The sequence below is a fragment of the Myodes glareolus genome, chromosome 21 (genome assembly GCF_982192425.1).
Source record: "Myodes glareolus chromosome 21, mMyoGla1.1, whole genome shotgun sequence".
NCBI classification, from domain to species: Eukaryota; Metazoa; Chordata; class Mammalia; order Rodentia; family Cricetidae; genus Myodes; species Myodes glareolus.
The window spans coordinates 56,385,656-56,403,409 of record NC_142046.1 but is presented as its reverse complement, the minus strand read 5'-3'; the positions used below and the strand labels follow the sequence as shown (position 1 = coordinate 56,403,409).

Genomic DNA, 17,754 nt, shown 5'->3' with positions numbered 1-17,754 from the left:
GGGAACCAGTTTAGAAAGAAAAAGCTGGGCATAGTGGCTTTTGTCTTTAATCTTGGCACTCTGGGCCAGAGACTGGCCAGTCTCTTTGCGTTCATGGCCAGCCTGGTCTACATAGAGTTCCAGGAGTCGAGAGAGAGGAGAGAGAGAGAGAGAGAGAGAGAGAGAGAGAGAGAGAGAGACCCTGTGTCTCAAAAACTTCAAATAAATGAATACTTGTAAAAACCATTGCAACCCTGAGCTTGTACCATCTGAAGGTGTAGGTCAAGCCACTGTCAGAGCATTGAATGCTAACACAGGCTGCAGGCCACGGCTGAACTAGCTACAGGAGCGGATGATGGGAAGAACCACCACGAAAAGCACAGGAGTGCTAGGCAGTCTTTGGAAGGGAGGGGCTACGGTTTGAATGGGAAATGAGCCTGTTCCCTCTGGTTTGTGCATCTAAGCAGTCTAGAAGGCAAGGGGTCATCAGAGAAACCAGTTGTGAGGTTCTTATATCACATATGCCACTGGATTTCTTTTTCTTTCCTTTTTTTTTGTTTTTGTTTTTTTGGGTTTTTTTGACTTTTCAAGACAGGGATTTTTCTGTACTCCGGACTGTTCTGTAACTCTGTAGACCAGGCTGAGTTTGAATTGCCTGCCCTTGCCTCCTTGTATATGGGATTAAAATACATCATCATTTTCTAATAAAGTCAAGGAATTGAGTTGCTCAAAAATGAAGATATTCTAGTGATGGGAAAACTGGCTCACATTTGTACATAGGTTGAGATCTATCAGACATGTAGAGGGTATACAAAATCTCTAAAATTTGAAAACAGGCATTCTTTAAAAACACTTCATCACACCAATCACACCAGTTCAGTTTCACCTAATCACTATAGTTCATGCTTACTGCCTTTTTAAGAGTTGGGAGCTAGGTGTGGCTGTGCACCCAGGAGGCAGAATTATCCCAAGTTCAAACCCAGCCTGAGCAGTTCCATGGCTATGTAAGGAATTTGAGGAAGGGAGTCCTGGAGATGTACTTGAGAGCTGTGTATGTTAACAAGCATGACTCCTCCAAGAGTCCTACGATCCACTAGGATCAGCCATGTACTTAACAGCCCTGGTACCAGACTGACCCTGTTCTGGCCATTTCCTAGAGAAAGACCTCCATGTGCTCACGTTAGCACTCAGCCGTGTCTCATCTGTGGTGGAAACATCTTGTAAATGGATGCTTTGCTCATCTTCAAACCTTGCTTTGGGTGACGGATGGGTTGAAAGTGGATCTAGGATATATAACACACTTGGTCCTGAGTTCTCTCATGCCATCATCTCCTCTGGAGGTGTGGTAGTGATGGGTGATCCCAGGAGACACTTTATTCCAATTGATAATGAAACCAACAGGAATCCTGGGAGCAGCTCCGTATGAAACACGCAGGAGTGTCCACCTGCATTACCACAGTCCAATTTAACAAGATTCTGCCATTCATAAAAAGGAACTGACCAAGCTGAGCCCACGTGGTGACGCATGCCTTTAATCCCAGCACTTGGGAAGCAGAGGCAGGCAGGTCTGAGTTCTAGGCCAGCCTGGTCTACAGAGTGAGTGCCAAGACAGGCTCCAAAGCTACACAGAGAAACCTTGTCAGGGTGCAGGGAGACTGACCATAGGACTTCTTTACAGTACCTAAATTTACATTAAGTAGTGCTTTATGTAATTGTTTAAAATTTCAAATAGAGGGCCTGAAAACACAGATTAAGAGCTCTGACTACTCTTCTAGAGGACCTGGGCTCAAATTCCAACACCTGCATGGCAGCTCACAACCATTTGTAACTGCAGTTCCAGGGGACTCAACCCCCTCGTCGGGCCTCTATGGGCACCAGTTACACAGACAGGCATGCAAGCAAAACACCCATACACACAAAATCTTTTAAAAAGATGGGCAGTGGTGACACACACCTTTAATCCCAACTCGGGAGGCAGAGGCAGGCAGATCTCTGAGACTTTGAGGCCAGCCTCGTCTACAGAACTAGGTCCAGGACAGCTAGGGCTGTTACACAGAGAAACCGTCTTGAAAAACCATGAAAAAAAAAAAAAAAAGAAAGAAAAAAATGTAAAACTTCTGAACATACTAGCATACCCAACTACCAAAACCCCATATCCCTTTGTTCTATATTTGAAATATTAAATCTAGCCCAACTGTTTAAACCTTACTTGACCTATTTTTAGTTCAATTCTAAAATGCACACCTTTGAGGATACATCAAACATTGTATTCTAAATCTTTGTTTTAATTATGTGCCTGAACATCTGCGTTGGGTGTGGGCGTGAGTGCAGTTGTCTGGTTTTGTGAGCCACCTGATGTGGCTGCTAGGGACTGAGCTCTAGTCCTCTGGAAATGCAACAAATATTCCTAGACACTAAGCCATCTCTTCAATTCCAAAACCCAATTATTTTAAGCTTTCTTATTGGCAATATCAAACAGATTAAGAAAAACACAAATCAACCCCCAAATAAATTGTCCAAGATCACATGATCAGGTTCACAATTTAAACATGACAGGCAAAGCTTACAGACTAAACAAAACCTAATTGCATTCTAATAGTTTTGTTGTTTTTCCAGACAGGGTTTCTCTGTAGCTTTGGAGTCTGTCCTAGAACTCACCCTGTAGACCAGGCTGACCTCAAACTCAGAGATCCACCTGCCCCTGCCTCCCCAGTGCTGGATTAAAGGCATGCGCGACCACCACCTGGCCCTAATAGTTATTAAATGAAGACATAAAACTGAAATTCACTGCAGGTGGCTTATCTGAAGCTTGAAAGATGTTTCCATTAACCACATGGGGAAACAATTAAAAAGAAAACTACCCATTATAACCTCCAGATAAAGTCAACTATTTTAAGCCATTAAAAATCACAATGGAAGGGACTGGAGAGATGGTTCAACTGTTAGGGCATCTGCTGCTCTTGCAGAGGACAAAGGCTTGGTTCCTAGCACCCATAGCTAACTTAAAATCTGGAACTCCAAAATGGTGCCCTCTTCTGGATTCTAGGAACAGCAGATATGCACATTATGTGCACACAGGCAAAACAATCTTTAAATACAGTGGTCAAGGACAAGGAGCATGGGTGCCACTGGTAAAGGTAGGAGGAAGGGAGGGGAGTGGTAAAAAATGCAATGCCTAAAGAGATGTGTACTCTAAAACTCATCCATTCCCATCCATCCACATAGTTGGCTTTTCAAGACTAACTTATCTGTTTAACAGCTCATGGAGCTTGCTCTGTAGGCCAGCCTAGCCTCAAACTGATCTGTCTCTGCCTCCAGATTACCATTGAGCTCCACCCTTAATAGTTTAAAGCTCATAATTTTACATAACTTGGGACATGTTTATGCTATTTAGACCTTAATCAGTGGACAAATGCTTACCTTCCAGTTCCCAGAACTATCCAAAACCCTACCAATGCCCGTTTTCAAATGTGCTAGCCAAAACTGGTCACGTCCCCTGAATTGTTAGTCAACCTAATGGCTTAACAAGATCCTGATCTTGCTGAAAATAGCGCTTAAGAACATCAGGAAGTTCAATCTTTATCTTTTTTTTCCTGTTTGGCAGGTTTGTGAACAGACTGAACCCTGAACCTTACGCATGCTAAGCAAAGCTCAGGGGGAACACTCAGCACATGGCACTATAACACCCCTCTCATCCCGACAGTAAAATATATCCTGATGGAAATGGAATTAGTAATGTAGAAGTAGCAATTTGTGGTCCCTAATTACATGAAGCCAGTATGTGGTGTAAAAATCCCAGGACTAAGACCCTCACCTGGACTTTAGGTTAGGCATCCTCACAGACCCAGCAGTGACACAGCCGAGGAAGTGGAATCTGAGCCACAAGAGCAGCCTGGGTTTAGAGTTGTTAGACTCTAAAAACTCAAATGTTATGAAGACTCCCCACATCTTAGGGTGGAGGCGCTGTAATACAGAGCTGACAGTTCTTTCCCCTATTTACTTCACATCCAACCAACGAACCTTCTTTTTAAGGTTTAAGTTGTCACACGTGCAACTCATTTCCCCCAGCCTTTCACCATTTCACAAGCCTATTATCTCAACCAGAAAGTCTATAAATTCTACAAACACCAATTATCCCGTGTTGTTGTTCTACTAGAAGACTTTCTCATTCTGTCTTTTAAAACAAGCACCAAACTTGTTACTGCTATATTCACATACAGGACTGAGCGAAAGGAACACTGCAAAGTGAGAAAACAGAACACACACACACTTCTAAAAATATTTTAATGAAAAAGTCATCTGTTAACATTTCATTATACTACAAATTAAACAACTGAATTCAATACAGACCACCTTCGCTGTCATAAAAAAATTAAAAAATGAATACTTGGCAAGACTACCGTTCCTCACAGCACCTACACATCCCCATGCTTACCATTTAGCATGCCCATCACTCATTGTCAGGAATGTTTTGAATTGCAACATAACAGTATCATTGAAAACAAGCCCATTTTTCTGTAGCCCATGTTCTTGAAATGTGAATGCAGCTTAGACATGTAAAGTAGGAACAGTATCCCACAGGTCAAACAATACCAATTGTTTCCTGTTCACCTTTTGTATGTAAAATGCTTTTCCAAAAATGACAGTGGAACCACAGTAAGTAAAATCATTTTATTTCAGAAAGAAAATGGAAAATGCCTGTTAAAAAAAAATGCATTTCTCTAAATCTGAATATAAGAACCACCATTGAAAGATTGCTACCTTATGACCTATGGTCATGTAAATTCAGTCCTGACTGAAATACTAAGCAAACTTAGTATAGGGAAAACATATAGGGCATTCCTGTGTGAAAAACATCTCTAACCAGTATTTTTGTGAACTTGACCTCTGAAGATATTAAATAGTAACCTGAATTAAGCAATTTTCAAAGCCCTTTCAAGGAAGCAACAAAAACAAAAACAACAATAGCCCTTATGAACAATCTGCAACTTATCTGAACAGTAACTCAATTGTTCTTTGGATTTTGTTTTTTAAGGAACATGAGTGACAAACAGGCACCACCCTTTAACCATCCCAGCATTTGTGGGACAGGCAGGTGGATTAAGTTCTAGGCCAGGACAACAGTGAGACCCTGTGTTTAGGGAGTGGAGGGGACAGACACACAAGTAAAATGACTCTTCCTAATAATGGTCCACATGATAGTGAACTGATACGCAAGAAAACCTTGAGGAAGACAGGCATTCTGGCAACAGTGAAAGTAACCCATTTTCCCCAGGGTAGGAACTAGTAGCTTATTCGAAGTCATTTCAAAAAATTATTTTCTGGAATGCCAACATGACTTTCTTATCCCTCTCAGAAAATGGATTTTACCATAGATACCAATGGTATCTATGTATGAAGAGGCCACATTTGGCTTTTGACAAATACCCATGGTCACTGCAGAATGTAACTTCCTGAAGTTTTGGAATTTGTTCAACAGGGTACCCCAAATAAAACTGAGCTTGAGGATCCTGCTAGTGTACCTACTAATGGGGGTAATGTTCCAAACTGTGGCATGGATTTGTAGGGGAACCAAAGGTGTCATCAGGTTTCACTGTGAGCTACAAACCTTACCCAGCCAGAACCTTCGTATTTAAGATGGTAGGAATGACATTCCTCATTTAGGCAAGTAGGGTTCTCATTCACCTGCAAATTAAAAAGATTACTCTTACCTTGCTTTACAAAAATGTACTCTTTAATTAGTGAAAAAATTCAAATTCAAGCCTTACCTAATGCTTATTGCCCTTCCTTGCAGGTCTAAATGCTAGACCTAGTGACTGTGGCAACTATCTCATTGATGTTCCAAAAGGCGGAGCTCCTTCCTGCTACTTTCTTCGACATTGCAGTTGCAATAAGCAGATTTAACTAGCTTTTGGACAGCTGCTCACTATCACCATAGTATCTTATGCCTCCACTTCTCTGTAGTTGAAGTTCTTGCTGCTGCCTTCTCATTCTTTATTTATGCTGACTTGTCCAAACACAAAGGCTGCTGAAGTCCTGTCTTAGTGGTTTCCTTTGATCCACAACTTAGGTCCTTTAAAGCTGGTTAAGTCACTCTCATGGCTTACTTTTCCATTGTTCACAAAAGCTAACCTTGTACAACTTATAAACAGGTCACATACAGATTTCACCTGATTATAGGTTGTAAACATCAACTTACTTAAAATGTTTCACTATTATACTTGTTCCAGAATATAAAAAGCTGGTTAACAATACAATCGACCTCATGACATTAAAGGATACTGTCAAGGTTGTGTCCAACAACTCCACAAATAAAACCAGGAAATGTTAACCTCCCCAATTCTTTAAATCTTTATTATTATGAATAAAATGACTTGAGACAATTTAGCTCAGTTTTAATATTTCCTAAGCATTTTGACCAGGTACCCGGGTTTAAACTATGAACATTGACAGTGTCCATTTATATAACCACACTTTGTTATGAAAGATGTAACCATTTTCTAACATGAGCCTATTTTCTACACTGCTTATTCACATATGCCCATTAACAAATGGAATGTTGTCTGTTACATTTATTGGTTTGTGAGTGTTTTCTGGAAAAACTGCAGTATTTGTGAAGACCAAAGTTCCATGCTAGCATTGCATGCATCCAAATATTAATAATGCACAGAGGCACAGAATTAGAGCAACAAGAGAGCATATTTGAACACTAGCCCGCCCCATTCCCCTTTTTATTGCTTGTTTTGCTTATACTTCAAAAACCAAGTAAAAATTTGAATTCAACGTTCAACTGCCAAAGAAAGCAACAGCAGAGCACATACTCAGGGCTGGAAGGAAGTTAAGCACTAGCTGGCACAACAGTAGACATTTTTCAAATGACCTTAGTTATCTAGAACTCTTCTCAACCAGGGTCTCTGAACAAACATCAACATGTTTTAGGATGAAATATATACAAAGAATAACTGTGTGTTCTTTGGGGATTTAAGCATTCAGGACTATCCAAATTTGAATTCAAGATCTTTGGGAACTGAGGTGGCTCACACTAAGCAACTGTGCTACATTTTCTGCTGCTTTGATTTGGACAATAACACCTTAACTATTCTTGGCTTCATCATCCAGCAAAATGTATAGGGTATAAACAGGAAAGCATGCCAGCCAGTTAGGGGTTCAAACAAGTGATTTTTATTCCTGTTCTGAAAATTGTTTGTGTGCAAAACTAGACCAAGGAAAGGGACTAGATCAGTGTGCTTTGGGATCTAAAACTTGAAAAGCAGGACAAACCAGGTATCCACCAGTTTGCTCAGACACAGCAGACTTAGTGATCCTGTATTAGAACTGCTAAACTGGGAGAGGAAATACATTCACCACCCTTTAGTAGAGGGTAGTATAAACACTTTATACCCCAAACTATTGGCAGCAGTTTTCAATGTGATCAAGGTAAATGAGGAATGGAGATGTTCTTAACACGGCTAGGACTCAATAAATCTAACATACTAAAACCATGATTACATTTTGAAAGAAAATGCACAAAAACCAAATAGGAACTTTTGAGATCTTTTTCATTTGAAAGTAATCTTAATGCTATTAAATTCACAAATATGCTATTTTTTATTACCCAGTCCTAATTATCTAAAACACACATTGCAAACATACAAATATCTATTCTCTCCACATGTCAACGCCCATTCATCATGGTTTTGGAAATGGGGAGAATAGATTCCCCTTAAATTGCAAGTCAGTAGGTGTTTCTTTACAGTTAACTTTAGCAAAATTCATACAAAATAGTAATTAACAATGATCTTCTTTACTTGTTAACTCACAAGGAAACACCTTCAAAACTGCGTATTTTTGTTAAAGTTTCTGTACTAAAATGTAGAAAAACTGAACTACACAAATATTGAAAAGTTAAAAATTCCTTAATTTTTTATTCCTGGTACCACTACCACAATTTACAGGGCAATATACCTGATGTAATGAAAAGAAAAAGAAAGACAAAGCTACAACAGATAAAAGACCTCAGGAATGTACATCTAATTGACACTACATTGCATTAATCAATAGCTGCACTTTTTGCAAACTGTGGCTCTGACAGTCCTGAACAAGAAGGGCCTCCTGTTTAAGCTGCGGTAACTTTTCTGACTATGGATCATCGCTCCTTCTGTGGCAGACTTTTACAGCTCCTCTAATGCATTTAGGACGACTGTCTCAAAGTAACCTGCAGCTTTCCTGACAACTCCTCGCTCTCTCTCCTGCTAAGAACTGTAGCCTGTTGAATAATACAGGATAAAAAAATTATTACACTCAGTTTCATATAATCTTTTATCATCACAATTTTTTTAAAAAAATTAAGGATACCTACCTTTTTCTGCTGTTTTTTTAAAACCTCCTGCTACCATATCCACCACTTCCACCACCTGATCCATAGCCACCTGGAAAATAACACATACAGTTCTAAATACACAGGAAATGTTAACCAAGATGGCTCTAAAGAATTCTAACTAAAAAGGACTTACCACCATAGGGGCTGCCTGAGCTTCTTCCACCAAAACTGCCCCCTTTCATGGGTCCATAATTTGATTGCTGTTGTCCACTATAATTTCCAAAGTCATTATAGTTCCCACCACCATAGTTACCTGAAATCACAAAGTTTTTATTTGTACTTTACCAGAATAATTTGGACAATCATGTTAAGTATTTTAATGCAAGCATTAACACCAACCTTAGGTACTAAACTCCATTTACTAGAAGCCTAAGTGAGCTAGCTAATAGATTTTGGGCTTAGTAAGTGAAACATTCAAAAGTACATTTCTAAGAAGCTCATCAAATTTCAGCACATTTTGACCTTATCATTTAGATCTGATACAATAAACCTTTTAAAGCAGCAACTAAGTACCAGCTCTCACATTACTAGTTAGGTTCAACAGTTCCCTACCAAAGCTGTAATAATTATGGAAAACCCATGGTACAGTATGTAGTTAGTACATAACAAATATATAATAGTAACACCCAAAGTATTCTAAGAGCTGATATAGCACCCTAGTCACCTAAGTATTCAAACAATTTGCACACTCCATTCTAAGTCTCCCCATGTAATATACTAACTTTAACATGTCCGTCTTACTTTATTAAAGTTCCTCTTATAAAATTACAATATCCACTAACACTGCAAAAAAAATTTTTAAAGATCAAATTTGCCTGGTGTGGTTAGGAGGTGGGTGCAAGGTTTCCAAGCCAGAGTCCAATACATTTTTAAGCTAGTTGGGTTATAATATAGTACCTCTTCAAAAAAATCTATTTTATGATGACAATGTTTTGGGAATAGTCATGATCATAAAATACTGTAAATATGCCTTAAGAGCATTCATTCAACTACTGTACACTAAAAGCCTTATTCCCTCCATGCATTATCCTAAAAACTGTTTTCTAATTGTGAAATGTATGCAGTATCCATTTTCCCACAACTTAAAAATAATGGGCATGGCCAGTCAGTTGAGTTTACATGGATGAACTTGTTTTTATTTATTATGTATATAGTGTTCTGAGCAGCAGATCTCATTATAGATGGGTATGAGCCATCATGTGGTTGCTGGGAATTGAACTCAGGACTTCTGAGTTAACCCATGAGCCATCTCTCCAGCCTGATGAGCCTGTTTTAATATTAGCTATTAACACAAAATTTCTTTCCCAAGTCTATCCTTAAGAATGTTTGAGTATTGCATGGTGTTTTGTGTTAATTTCAAACATTTGTAACTCACCTCCACCGAAATTTCCTCCTTCATTGTAACCGTCATATCCTCCTCCTCCACCACCACCATATCCACCACCTTGGTTTCCATAGCCTGGTCCACCACCACCATACCCTCCTCTACTGCTGTAACCAGGACCACCACCATAGTTGCCGCCTAAAAAAAAAAGCCAGAGACAAATGTAGAGGGAGGGCCCAAACACTTTTTGTTTCTACCACACTGTCACTGGGAATGTGCCACTGAACCGGATTAACACACTAAAATCTAGTCAGAGCAAGCAATCCTGAGGGCTGAAATCTTAAGATGAATCTTGTTTTTTCAACAAGTCAGTTTTCATTTTAAAAAATTCTCATTTTCACTAAGAATATAGCCTTACACAAAAGCAATTTTAGCTCAACTGCTGGTACAAATAGGTCGTACTGACTTAAGACAACTAGTTAACATTTGACTTCCATCCCCGGGAAGAGAGGCTTCTTTTGTGGTAAATTTTTAGTGTGGAAGGCATGACACTTTTACTGTGTTAAAACCAGCAAATCTGTGTTTTACTGCCTAGCATGAGGCCATGTGTCTGATTCCTGGCAATGCAGAAATTAAAGACCAAAATTCAGTCTTTACATACTCACCATCACCTCCAAATCCATTATATCCACCATCACCACCTCCATAACTACCTCTGCTGCCACCACCTCCACCACCATAGCCTCCTAAGGAAAAAAAAAATCAAAGGTTGAATTAACACTATACCTTCAATTTACTAGTAAGTTTATGATGCATTAGCACTTAAAATGTACCTTACCTCTTCCACCAAAGTTTCCACCACGACCAAAATTACCTCCACCACCTCCAAAGTTCCCTCCACGACCCATAAAATTGCCAGATCCACCTCCACGGCCTGTAACACAGGTCAAAGTAGAAATTTCAAAATCTTTCAACTACTATTCATATCTTATTTATTTGTGTATAATCCTACTTACCTCTCTGTGATCCAGCAGACTGCATCTCTTGTTTAGAAAGGGCCTTTTTCACTTCACAATTATGCCCATTAATAGTGTGGTATTTCTGAACTACAAGTTTTTAAGTAAAAGACAAAAAAAGGTTATTTTTGCTTAGAAAAATCATAAGTAAAACCCTTTGCTACCATGCAATTAAAATAATGTTAAATTGGCAGACTGAGAAGTAGATGACAGGATATATGGGGAAGAAATGGTTTTGTTTTTTAAGACAGGGTTTCTCTGCGTTAACAGCCCACTGTCTTGGAACTCATTCTAGACCAGGTTGGCCACCTGGTGAAGAAATGTTCCTTAATTTAGATGCGGATCACATCAGATCTCTACATTATAATAATTTGTACAGTTATGAAGTAGCAACAAAAATAATCTTATAGTTGGGGTCTCACAACACGAGGATCTGTATTAAAGGGTCACAGCATTAGGAAGGATGAGAAGCACTGCTCTCACGTTAGTGGATTCATTTGACAGAAATCATTCATGCAACACCTAATTTTTACTTACCAACAATTTTATCAACTGTGTCATGGTCATCAAAAGTCACAAAAGCAAATCCTCTCTTTTTCCCACTCTGCCTGTCTTCCATAACTTCTATGGTTTCAATCTTGCCATACTTTTCAAAGTAGTCTCTCAGGTTATACTCTTCTGTATCCTCTTTAATACCACCGACAAAGATTTTCTTCACTGTTAAATGGGCACCAGGCTTTACAGAATCCTGCAAACAAAATAATTTTAAGTCAAAAAAACTAAACTCTTACAGCCCCATAAATCATACAACATGTTATTAAAATACCTCTCTAGAAACAGCTCTCTTTGGTTCCACCACACGTCCATCAACTTTGTGTGGCCGAGCACACATTGCAGCATCCACCTCTTCAACACAAGAGTAGGTCACAAAACCAAATCCCCTGGAACGTTTTGTTTGGGGATCTCTCATTACCTACAAAATAAAGGAAGAGAAGTATTTACATAGTCCTATAGGTCCCCACCTGTTCCTAAGACAACCCTTTCACCAAGAACTCACCACACAGTCTGTAAGTGTGCCCCATTTCTCAAAATGTTCTCTTAAGCTATCATCTGTGGTTTCAAAGCTCAGACCACCAATAAACAGTTTCCTTAACTGTTCTGGTTCCTTTGGATCATGGCCCTGAGAAAAAAAGATCAGTATAGTTTTATTTTTTTCTTGCAAATTTTAAGTCGTGTGAGTCTCATTTGAAACATTAACATCCCAATTTAAAAAAATCTGCTCTACGCTGGGCATGATAGTACACACCAGTTAATTTCAGCGTTTGAAGCAGAGGCTAGCTTGGGTTACATATCCAGTTCAAAGCCAGTTTAAAGTACATAATGGGTGGGCTGTCTTAAAAATAAAAAACCCGCTACAATGGTACCCGGGGTCACTTTAAAGCATTATTAACTCAACTGAACCCCAGAATTAAAAAACAACTCTTTTTGATTGCTACAACTGAAAGGAATATATTTCAGATGTTTGTAACATGTCATGGGGTGGGGGTGGGGTGTATGATCTGAAGAGTCAGCATTATTCAACCCATGCCATTGCCACTATCCTCAGTCTGCAACACCAACAAACCCATGATTTTAAAACACAATCTACGAAATACAACTTTAAAGGTTTGAGTGGCACATTGGGGGGAAAAATCAGATTTCCAGCAAATCGGTTATTTAAAAGACATTCCTAAGCAAAACAGACATCCCACAAAGAACAAAAAATACCGCTATGGCTTAAACCCCGTAGTGCTGAGGGGAAGCGGCTGGTGAGGCAGATAGTCTCAAGAACAGGCGAGGCTAGAATGAACTTGAGGCAGCCCTCCTACCTCAGCCTTGCATGTGCTAAGGTAACAGGTGTGCATCATCACACCCAGTTGCACGACTTAGCCTTCTGCAATCAATTGAATTTAGTGTATGCACACTTAAAACATCGTAAAATGATTTCCAACACTACCTTCACATGCATATATATAATTGGAATTTACGTCACCGTAAAGCATAATACCGTCTGCCAGAGGAATTAAGCACAAAACCGTAATCGACTTAGAAAATAAATATCTAGTATGAATTTTTCATTTCCATGGCTTTAAATTCAAGTGAACTGTTTTTAATAAACGCATTAAGACAAATCAACACAAATCCTTAAAAGAGACTCATTCACATTTAAAAACGTCTTCAATCTTCTAAAAATAGAGGTGTTAAAGCATTCAATGACAAAGCTGTTACACACTACAAACACGTTAAATGATCAACTGCCCAAAGCATCAATTCACTTAGTCCCATTTAGTCAAGCCTCGGATAAATGCATTCGACAAATACACAAAAATAACATTTCTGTACACACAAAATCCCCGCAATCGTGAAATTCCCGACTGTGGTCGCAGTTCTCCAAAACCAAAATCCAGGAAACCACAACCGGCACCAATCCAAAGAATAATAAATTAGATTAAGTATCAACAGCTCCAAATAAACACATTACCTACACGCAAATTCTGAAATAGTTAAGACTCCAACCGCCAAGACCCTATAAGTACTTTCCTTCCAAATACTTGAGCGAAAAGGAGCGGGTTAGGAAGCACCTTCAAGCGGCAAGCTTTTCAGTAATGCACCCCCAAACGAGAGCGGAGAATCCGGCCAGAGAACTGCGCGGATCGTCACCGCCGAGGAGGCCCGAAAGCCCGCTTCCGCGCCGGCAGCACCCCAGCGCAAAGCACCGCGCCCCGAGCCTCGAGGCCATCGGCGGCATTTTCTGCCCGGCCGCCTCTCCCGACGCTCCCTCCAATCCCACGCACTCCTCGGCGGCGTAAAGCAGGCGGCGGCCATTGCGGGCCAATGCGCCATTTCGTAACGCGCCAGCGGATCAATGTCAATGTGGCCGCCGCCCGCCTGCTGCTCGCTCGCCCGGATGTGCGCCTCCCCTCCCCCACCGCCTCCTCCCAACCGCTCCCGCGGAGGCCCGCCATGCCGCCCGCGGCCTCGCCAGCCAGGCCGCGTTAGGCCGCGGGCTCCCCGCCCGGCCGCCGACCCCCCTCCCCGGCAGCGCCGCCGTCTCCGAGGGCCGCTGGGGCGGCCGACCGAGAGGGCCAGGCCGGTCGAGGGCCTCCATGAGGCCGCCCGGCCCGCTTCCCCTCCCCCCCCACCGCCCTCTCAGCGCAGAGCGCGGGACGATCGTCCCGGTTCCCTCCGGCCTCCCCGCTCCCATCGAGCCAAAGCCCCCCCCTCGCCGGCAACTACCCAGCAACCCCCCGCTCTCCCCCTAATACCTCCTCCCCCCGGCGGCGGCGGCGACGGCCGGAGTCAGGCTGGGGGCGACCGGGCGGCGGTTTTACCTCCATTTTGAGACCGGACTCGCCTCTTCCAACTCGAGTTCAATATGGGACCGAGAGGAAGAGGCGGGGCTAGTTATCACGTGACGCCCTTCCCGCGCGCCGCCCGCCCACCGGGGGCGGAGTAGTGCCGAAACGGAGCGCGATTGGACGGTCGGGTTGGCGGGCCGAGAGCGGAGCATGGGGATTGGTCGAGCCACGGGAGCGCGCGCGCCGCACCGACTTCCAACGCAGCGCCGCCCCCTCCGCGGTTCGCGCCGGGCATCTGGGGCACGTCAGTGGCAGCTCGACCAATGGGAAGCGCCCACGTCGGGAGAAAGCCGCGTGACCGCGCGTTGGCCCGGAGAAAGGCCTTTTCCCTTTCTTTTGGCGTCTCCTGCCCCTCCCCCGTCTGCTGCTGGGTCTCCATTTCCGAGGTCATCCTATTCCAGTGCCCGCTCGAAGGAAAACCACGTGGCCAGAGAACCTCTGAGCCGTTCGCCCCCGTCGCGGGGGTCTAAGTGTCGGTGTGCTCAGTGCGACTGCGCCGCCTCCTTGCTAGGCCCAAGGTGTAAGCCCTGCGACACTGGCGGGAAAACGCGACCGATTTAATTTAGATTTTCTCTTCCGGCGACCCGCAGATTGGAAGAATTCAGGCTTTTATCAATCCACGGGGAAGGAAGAGAATCATGTGTTTGGGGTACAGAATTTTAGAGAATGGAGGGATTTCCGAAGTTTCCAAAAAGGCTCTGTGGCCAGCTAGGCTACCTGTTGGTTAGTGGTTTGGGTCTTTTTAAAATGACATGTTTCAAGTTTTACTGTGAAGCACATGAGTGAAATTGAAATCGCATCTTTCTCTGCCTGGCAAAGGTATTTGAAACCATTTGGATTTTAGTTTTTCAAGTAAAAGTGAACATAGGATTAGCTATCTCCCAACACCCATGACAATCATAAATTAACAATACGGATTTGCCAGGCATGGTATGGCACACCTCTAGGCCACCCTGAAAGGCAGAGGCAGGTGGGTCTCCGACCTAGAGTTCCAGGACAGCCAGTGCGGTCTGAAAAAGAAAAAAAAGAATTCAATAACATTCACATGTCTCAGAAAAAAAAAAAAAGAATTCAATGACATTCACAGCTACAAAGGGGACTGTGAGGCCACCGTGGGCTACAAAACACCTGGTTCTAGTTTGCTTTCTGTTGCTGTAATAAATAGTACAACCAAAAGCAGTTTAGAAGGGGAAATGGTTTAATTTTTTTTAATACTTCTATTTCATGGTCCACCATTGAAAGAACTGAAGCTGTCCTGGATCGATCTCTGTAGACCAGGCTGGCCTTAAACTCACAGAGATCCTCCCACTTCCACTTCCCAAGTGCTGGGATTAAAGGTGTGGGCCACCACTGCCCAGCTAGCTTCCTTTTTTTTTAATCCTTGGTTTTTCCAGACAGTTTCTCTGTGTAGCCCTGGCTGTCCTGGAACTCACTCTGTAGAGCAGAGCAGGCTGTACTTGAACTCTCAAGATCTGCCTTTGTCTCCTCTGCTGGGATTAAAAGCCTGCGCTACTACTGTCTGTTTTAGGAAGGACAATCTTTTTTTTTCTTCTTTTCATTTTCTGGTTTTTCAAGACAGGATTTCTCTGTGGTTTTGGATCCTGTCTTGGAACTAGCTCTTGTAGACCAGGCTGGCCTTGAATTCACACAGCTCCGCCTGCCTCTGCCTCCCAAGTGCTGGGATTAAAGGTGGCTAGGAAGGACAATCTTAAAGACTTTCAAAATTGATATTCAAACTGTTTGTCTAGATTTTTTTTTTCCAGCCCCTGCTGGAAAGAGAGACAGAGAAGAACAACACTCCTTTTGGGTAGTGCATGGAGGTGGGCAAGCATCTGTAGAAAAATGGAGTGTGGGATATGTCCTTCAGAGAAACAGAAGGTCCAGCGTGTCAGTGAAAGTGTGGTTACAGGCACTGGGCAGTATCCAAAGGAAAGAGAGGGCCCCCAGGCGGTGGCGGGGCACCAGGCGGTGGCAGTGCATTCCTTTAATCCCAGCACTCTACAGAGCGAGATTCAGGACAGCCAGAGCTGTTAAACCTAAATAAATAAATAAATAAGAGAGAGGGAAAAAGTTACACTATTTGAACTCGGGAAAAGGGGTAGGCCTAGCAGTGAAGATCTCCAATCTGCCTGTCTGCATGCTGTCTACCCCATTTTTTTGTTGTTGTTTTGTTTTCAAGACAGGGTTTTCTGTGTTACTTTGGAGCCTGTCCTGGAACTCACTCTGTAGATTAGGCTGGACACAAACTCACAGAGATCCCTCTGTCTCTGCCTCCTTAGTGCTGGGATTAAAGGCGTGCACCACCACTGCCTAGTTTGGGTTTTATGTTTTAAGACTGGGTCTTGCTATGTAGAGCTGGCCTAGAGTTCACACTGCAGGTCAGCCTAGCAAAGATCCCACCTATGGGTGAGCAAACATGCCCTACTGTTTTGGTATGCTTTTCCCCCCTAAAAGTACCTCCAGTTCTTGCGGCCAAAATATGGCACATATAATATCCCTGATCTAGCTCTTGACCCTATAAAACACAGGCTCAAACCTTGTTGAACCTTGTCTTCTGTCAATCCTTGTAGCCCTAACTTTCTTTGAAATGCAGGAATGCAGTAGGGTGGAGCAGGGGAACAGGGAAATAGGAATGTTGGGGTAAAAGGGATGGCCTAGAGACTTTATTGAGGGACAGGGAAATAGGGACAAGGGGTGGCCTAGAGACTTTACATGAGATCTTTCCACTTCTTCCATTTCACAAGGCACAGGGTTTGTTTGTTTGTTTGTTTGTTTGAGACAGTCTCCGAATGCAGCCCTGATTTGTTTGAAATTCGTTGTGGAAACCAGGTTGACTAGAACTCACAAAGAGTCACCTGCTTTTGCCTCCCAAGTCCTGGGATTAAAAGTGTGTTTAATGTTACAATGTGGGTGCTACAAATCAAACCTAGAAAATATTTAGAAATCTTTGAGACGTGGTTTTACACAGCCCAGACTGGCCTTGAACTCACTGTGTGACCCTGAACTTAAAAACAGGCTAGGATAAGTAGCAAGTAGCAAGTGATCTGGTGCCATCTAAGTAATAGCTGATTTAAAATTTTCATGACATTTCCTTTATATAATTGTGATTAAAAAATAAGATGCAAATTATTAGGGAAAATATTGCACATGGAATATGCATAAAACTTGCAAGTAAAAATTTCCATTTTGTTAATGATCACTTCAAACTTGGTTCTGTGACTATATTTTCGTATTGAGTTTTATGGTTGGAATGACTTTATGCAGCTTTTGATTCAGACTTTGTAATGATGAGTCTCTCATATTCTGGATACTCATTATCATTGAGGGCCTCTGATCACATAAGTGGGTAATAAAATATTTAAAACCACTTTACACCACCATTCAAAATTCTCAATTATAATTTTATTTAAAGAATCAAACAACTTTTCTTTTATTGACAAATGTAATGTCATTTCACATGATAATACAAATGGATTTCAAACCCTATAGAACAATTTTATATTAATATTTCAACTTTGAGCCAGACATAGCAGCATACATATAATTTCCGTACACGTGTGGCAAAGATAGGGAGACCAGAAGTTCAAGGACATTTCTAGATACCTTAGTAAGTTCAAGGCCAGTCTGTGCTAAGTGAGACACTGTGCCCTTCCCCCC

General features: G+C 42.0%; 1 protein-coding gene across 3 annotated transcripts; it reads right to left on the bottom strand.

The window, feature by feature from the left end:
* Positions 1 to 4,246: 4,246 nt before the first annotated feature.
* On the bottom strand, positions 4,247 to 14,194 carry Hnrnpa3 (heterogeneous nuclear ribonucleoprotein A3). Of its 3 annotated transcripts, none has more exons than XM_087900066.1 (11): positions 14,005 to 14,148; positions 11,757 to 11,879; positions 11,526 to 11,672; positions 11,237 to 11,447; positions 10,700 to 10,789; positions 10,522 to 10,617; positions 10,349 to 10,429; positions 9,735 to 9,881; positions 8,493 to 8,612; positions 8,339 to 8,408; positions 4,247 to 5,664 (listed from the first exon to the last, which is right to left on the bottom strand). In XM_087900066.1, the coding sequence occupies exons 1-10, from the start codon at positions 14,074 to 14,076 to the stop codon at positions 8,356 to 8,358; spliced, it is 1,140 nt and encodes a 379-aa protein (XP_087756192.1). In that variant the 5' UTR covers positions 14,077 to 14,148; the 3' UTR covers positions 4,247 to 5,664; positions 8,339 to 8,355. The 3 variants fall into 3 exon arrangements, with proteins under 3 accessions (XP_087756192.1, XP_087756193.1, XP_087756191.1); XM_087900067.1 differs by lacking the exon at positions 4,247 to 5,664 and adding an exon at positions 6,307 to 8,245 and having other exon boundaries at positions 14,071 to 14,194; XM_087900065.1 differs by lacking the exon at positions 4,247 to 5,664 and adding an exon at positions 6,307 to 8,245.
* Positions 14,195 to 17,754: the final 3,560 nt, after the last annotated feature.

Excerpts from the sequence above, each read along its gene's own strand:
- Hnrnpa3 (XM_087900066.1), bottom strand. The coding sequence starts at position 14,076 with ATGGAGGTAAAACCGCCGCCCGGTCGCCCCCAGCCTGACTCCGGCCGT. Across the intron at positions 10,618-10,699 it reads GTCTGCTGGATCACAGAGAG|GCCGTGGAGGTGGATCTGGC; the intron begins GTAAGTAGGATT and ends CCTGTGTTACAG. Across the intron at positions 8,613-9,734 it reads AGGAGGAAATTTCGGTGGAG|GTAACTATGGTGGTGGGAAC; the intron begins GTGAGTTACAAA and ends TTGTGATTTCAG.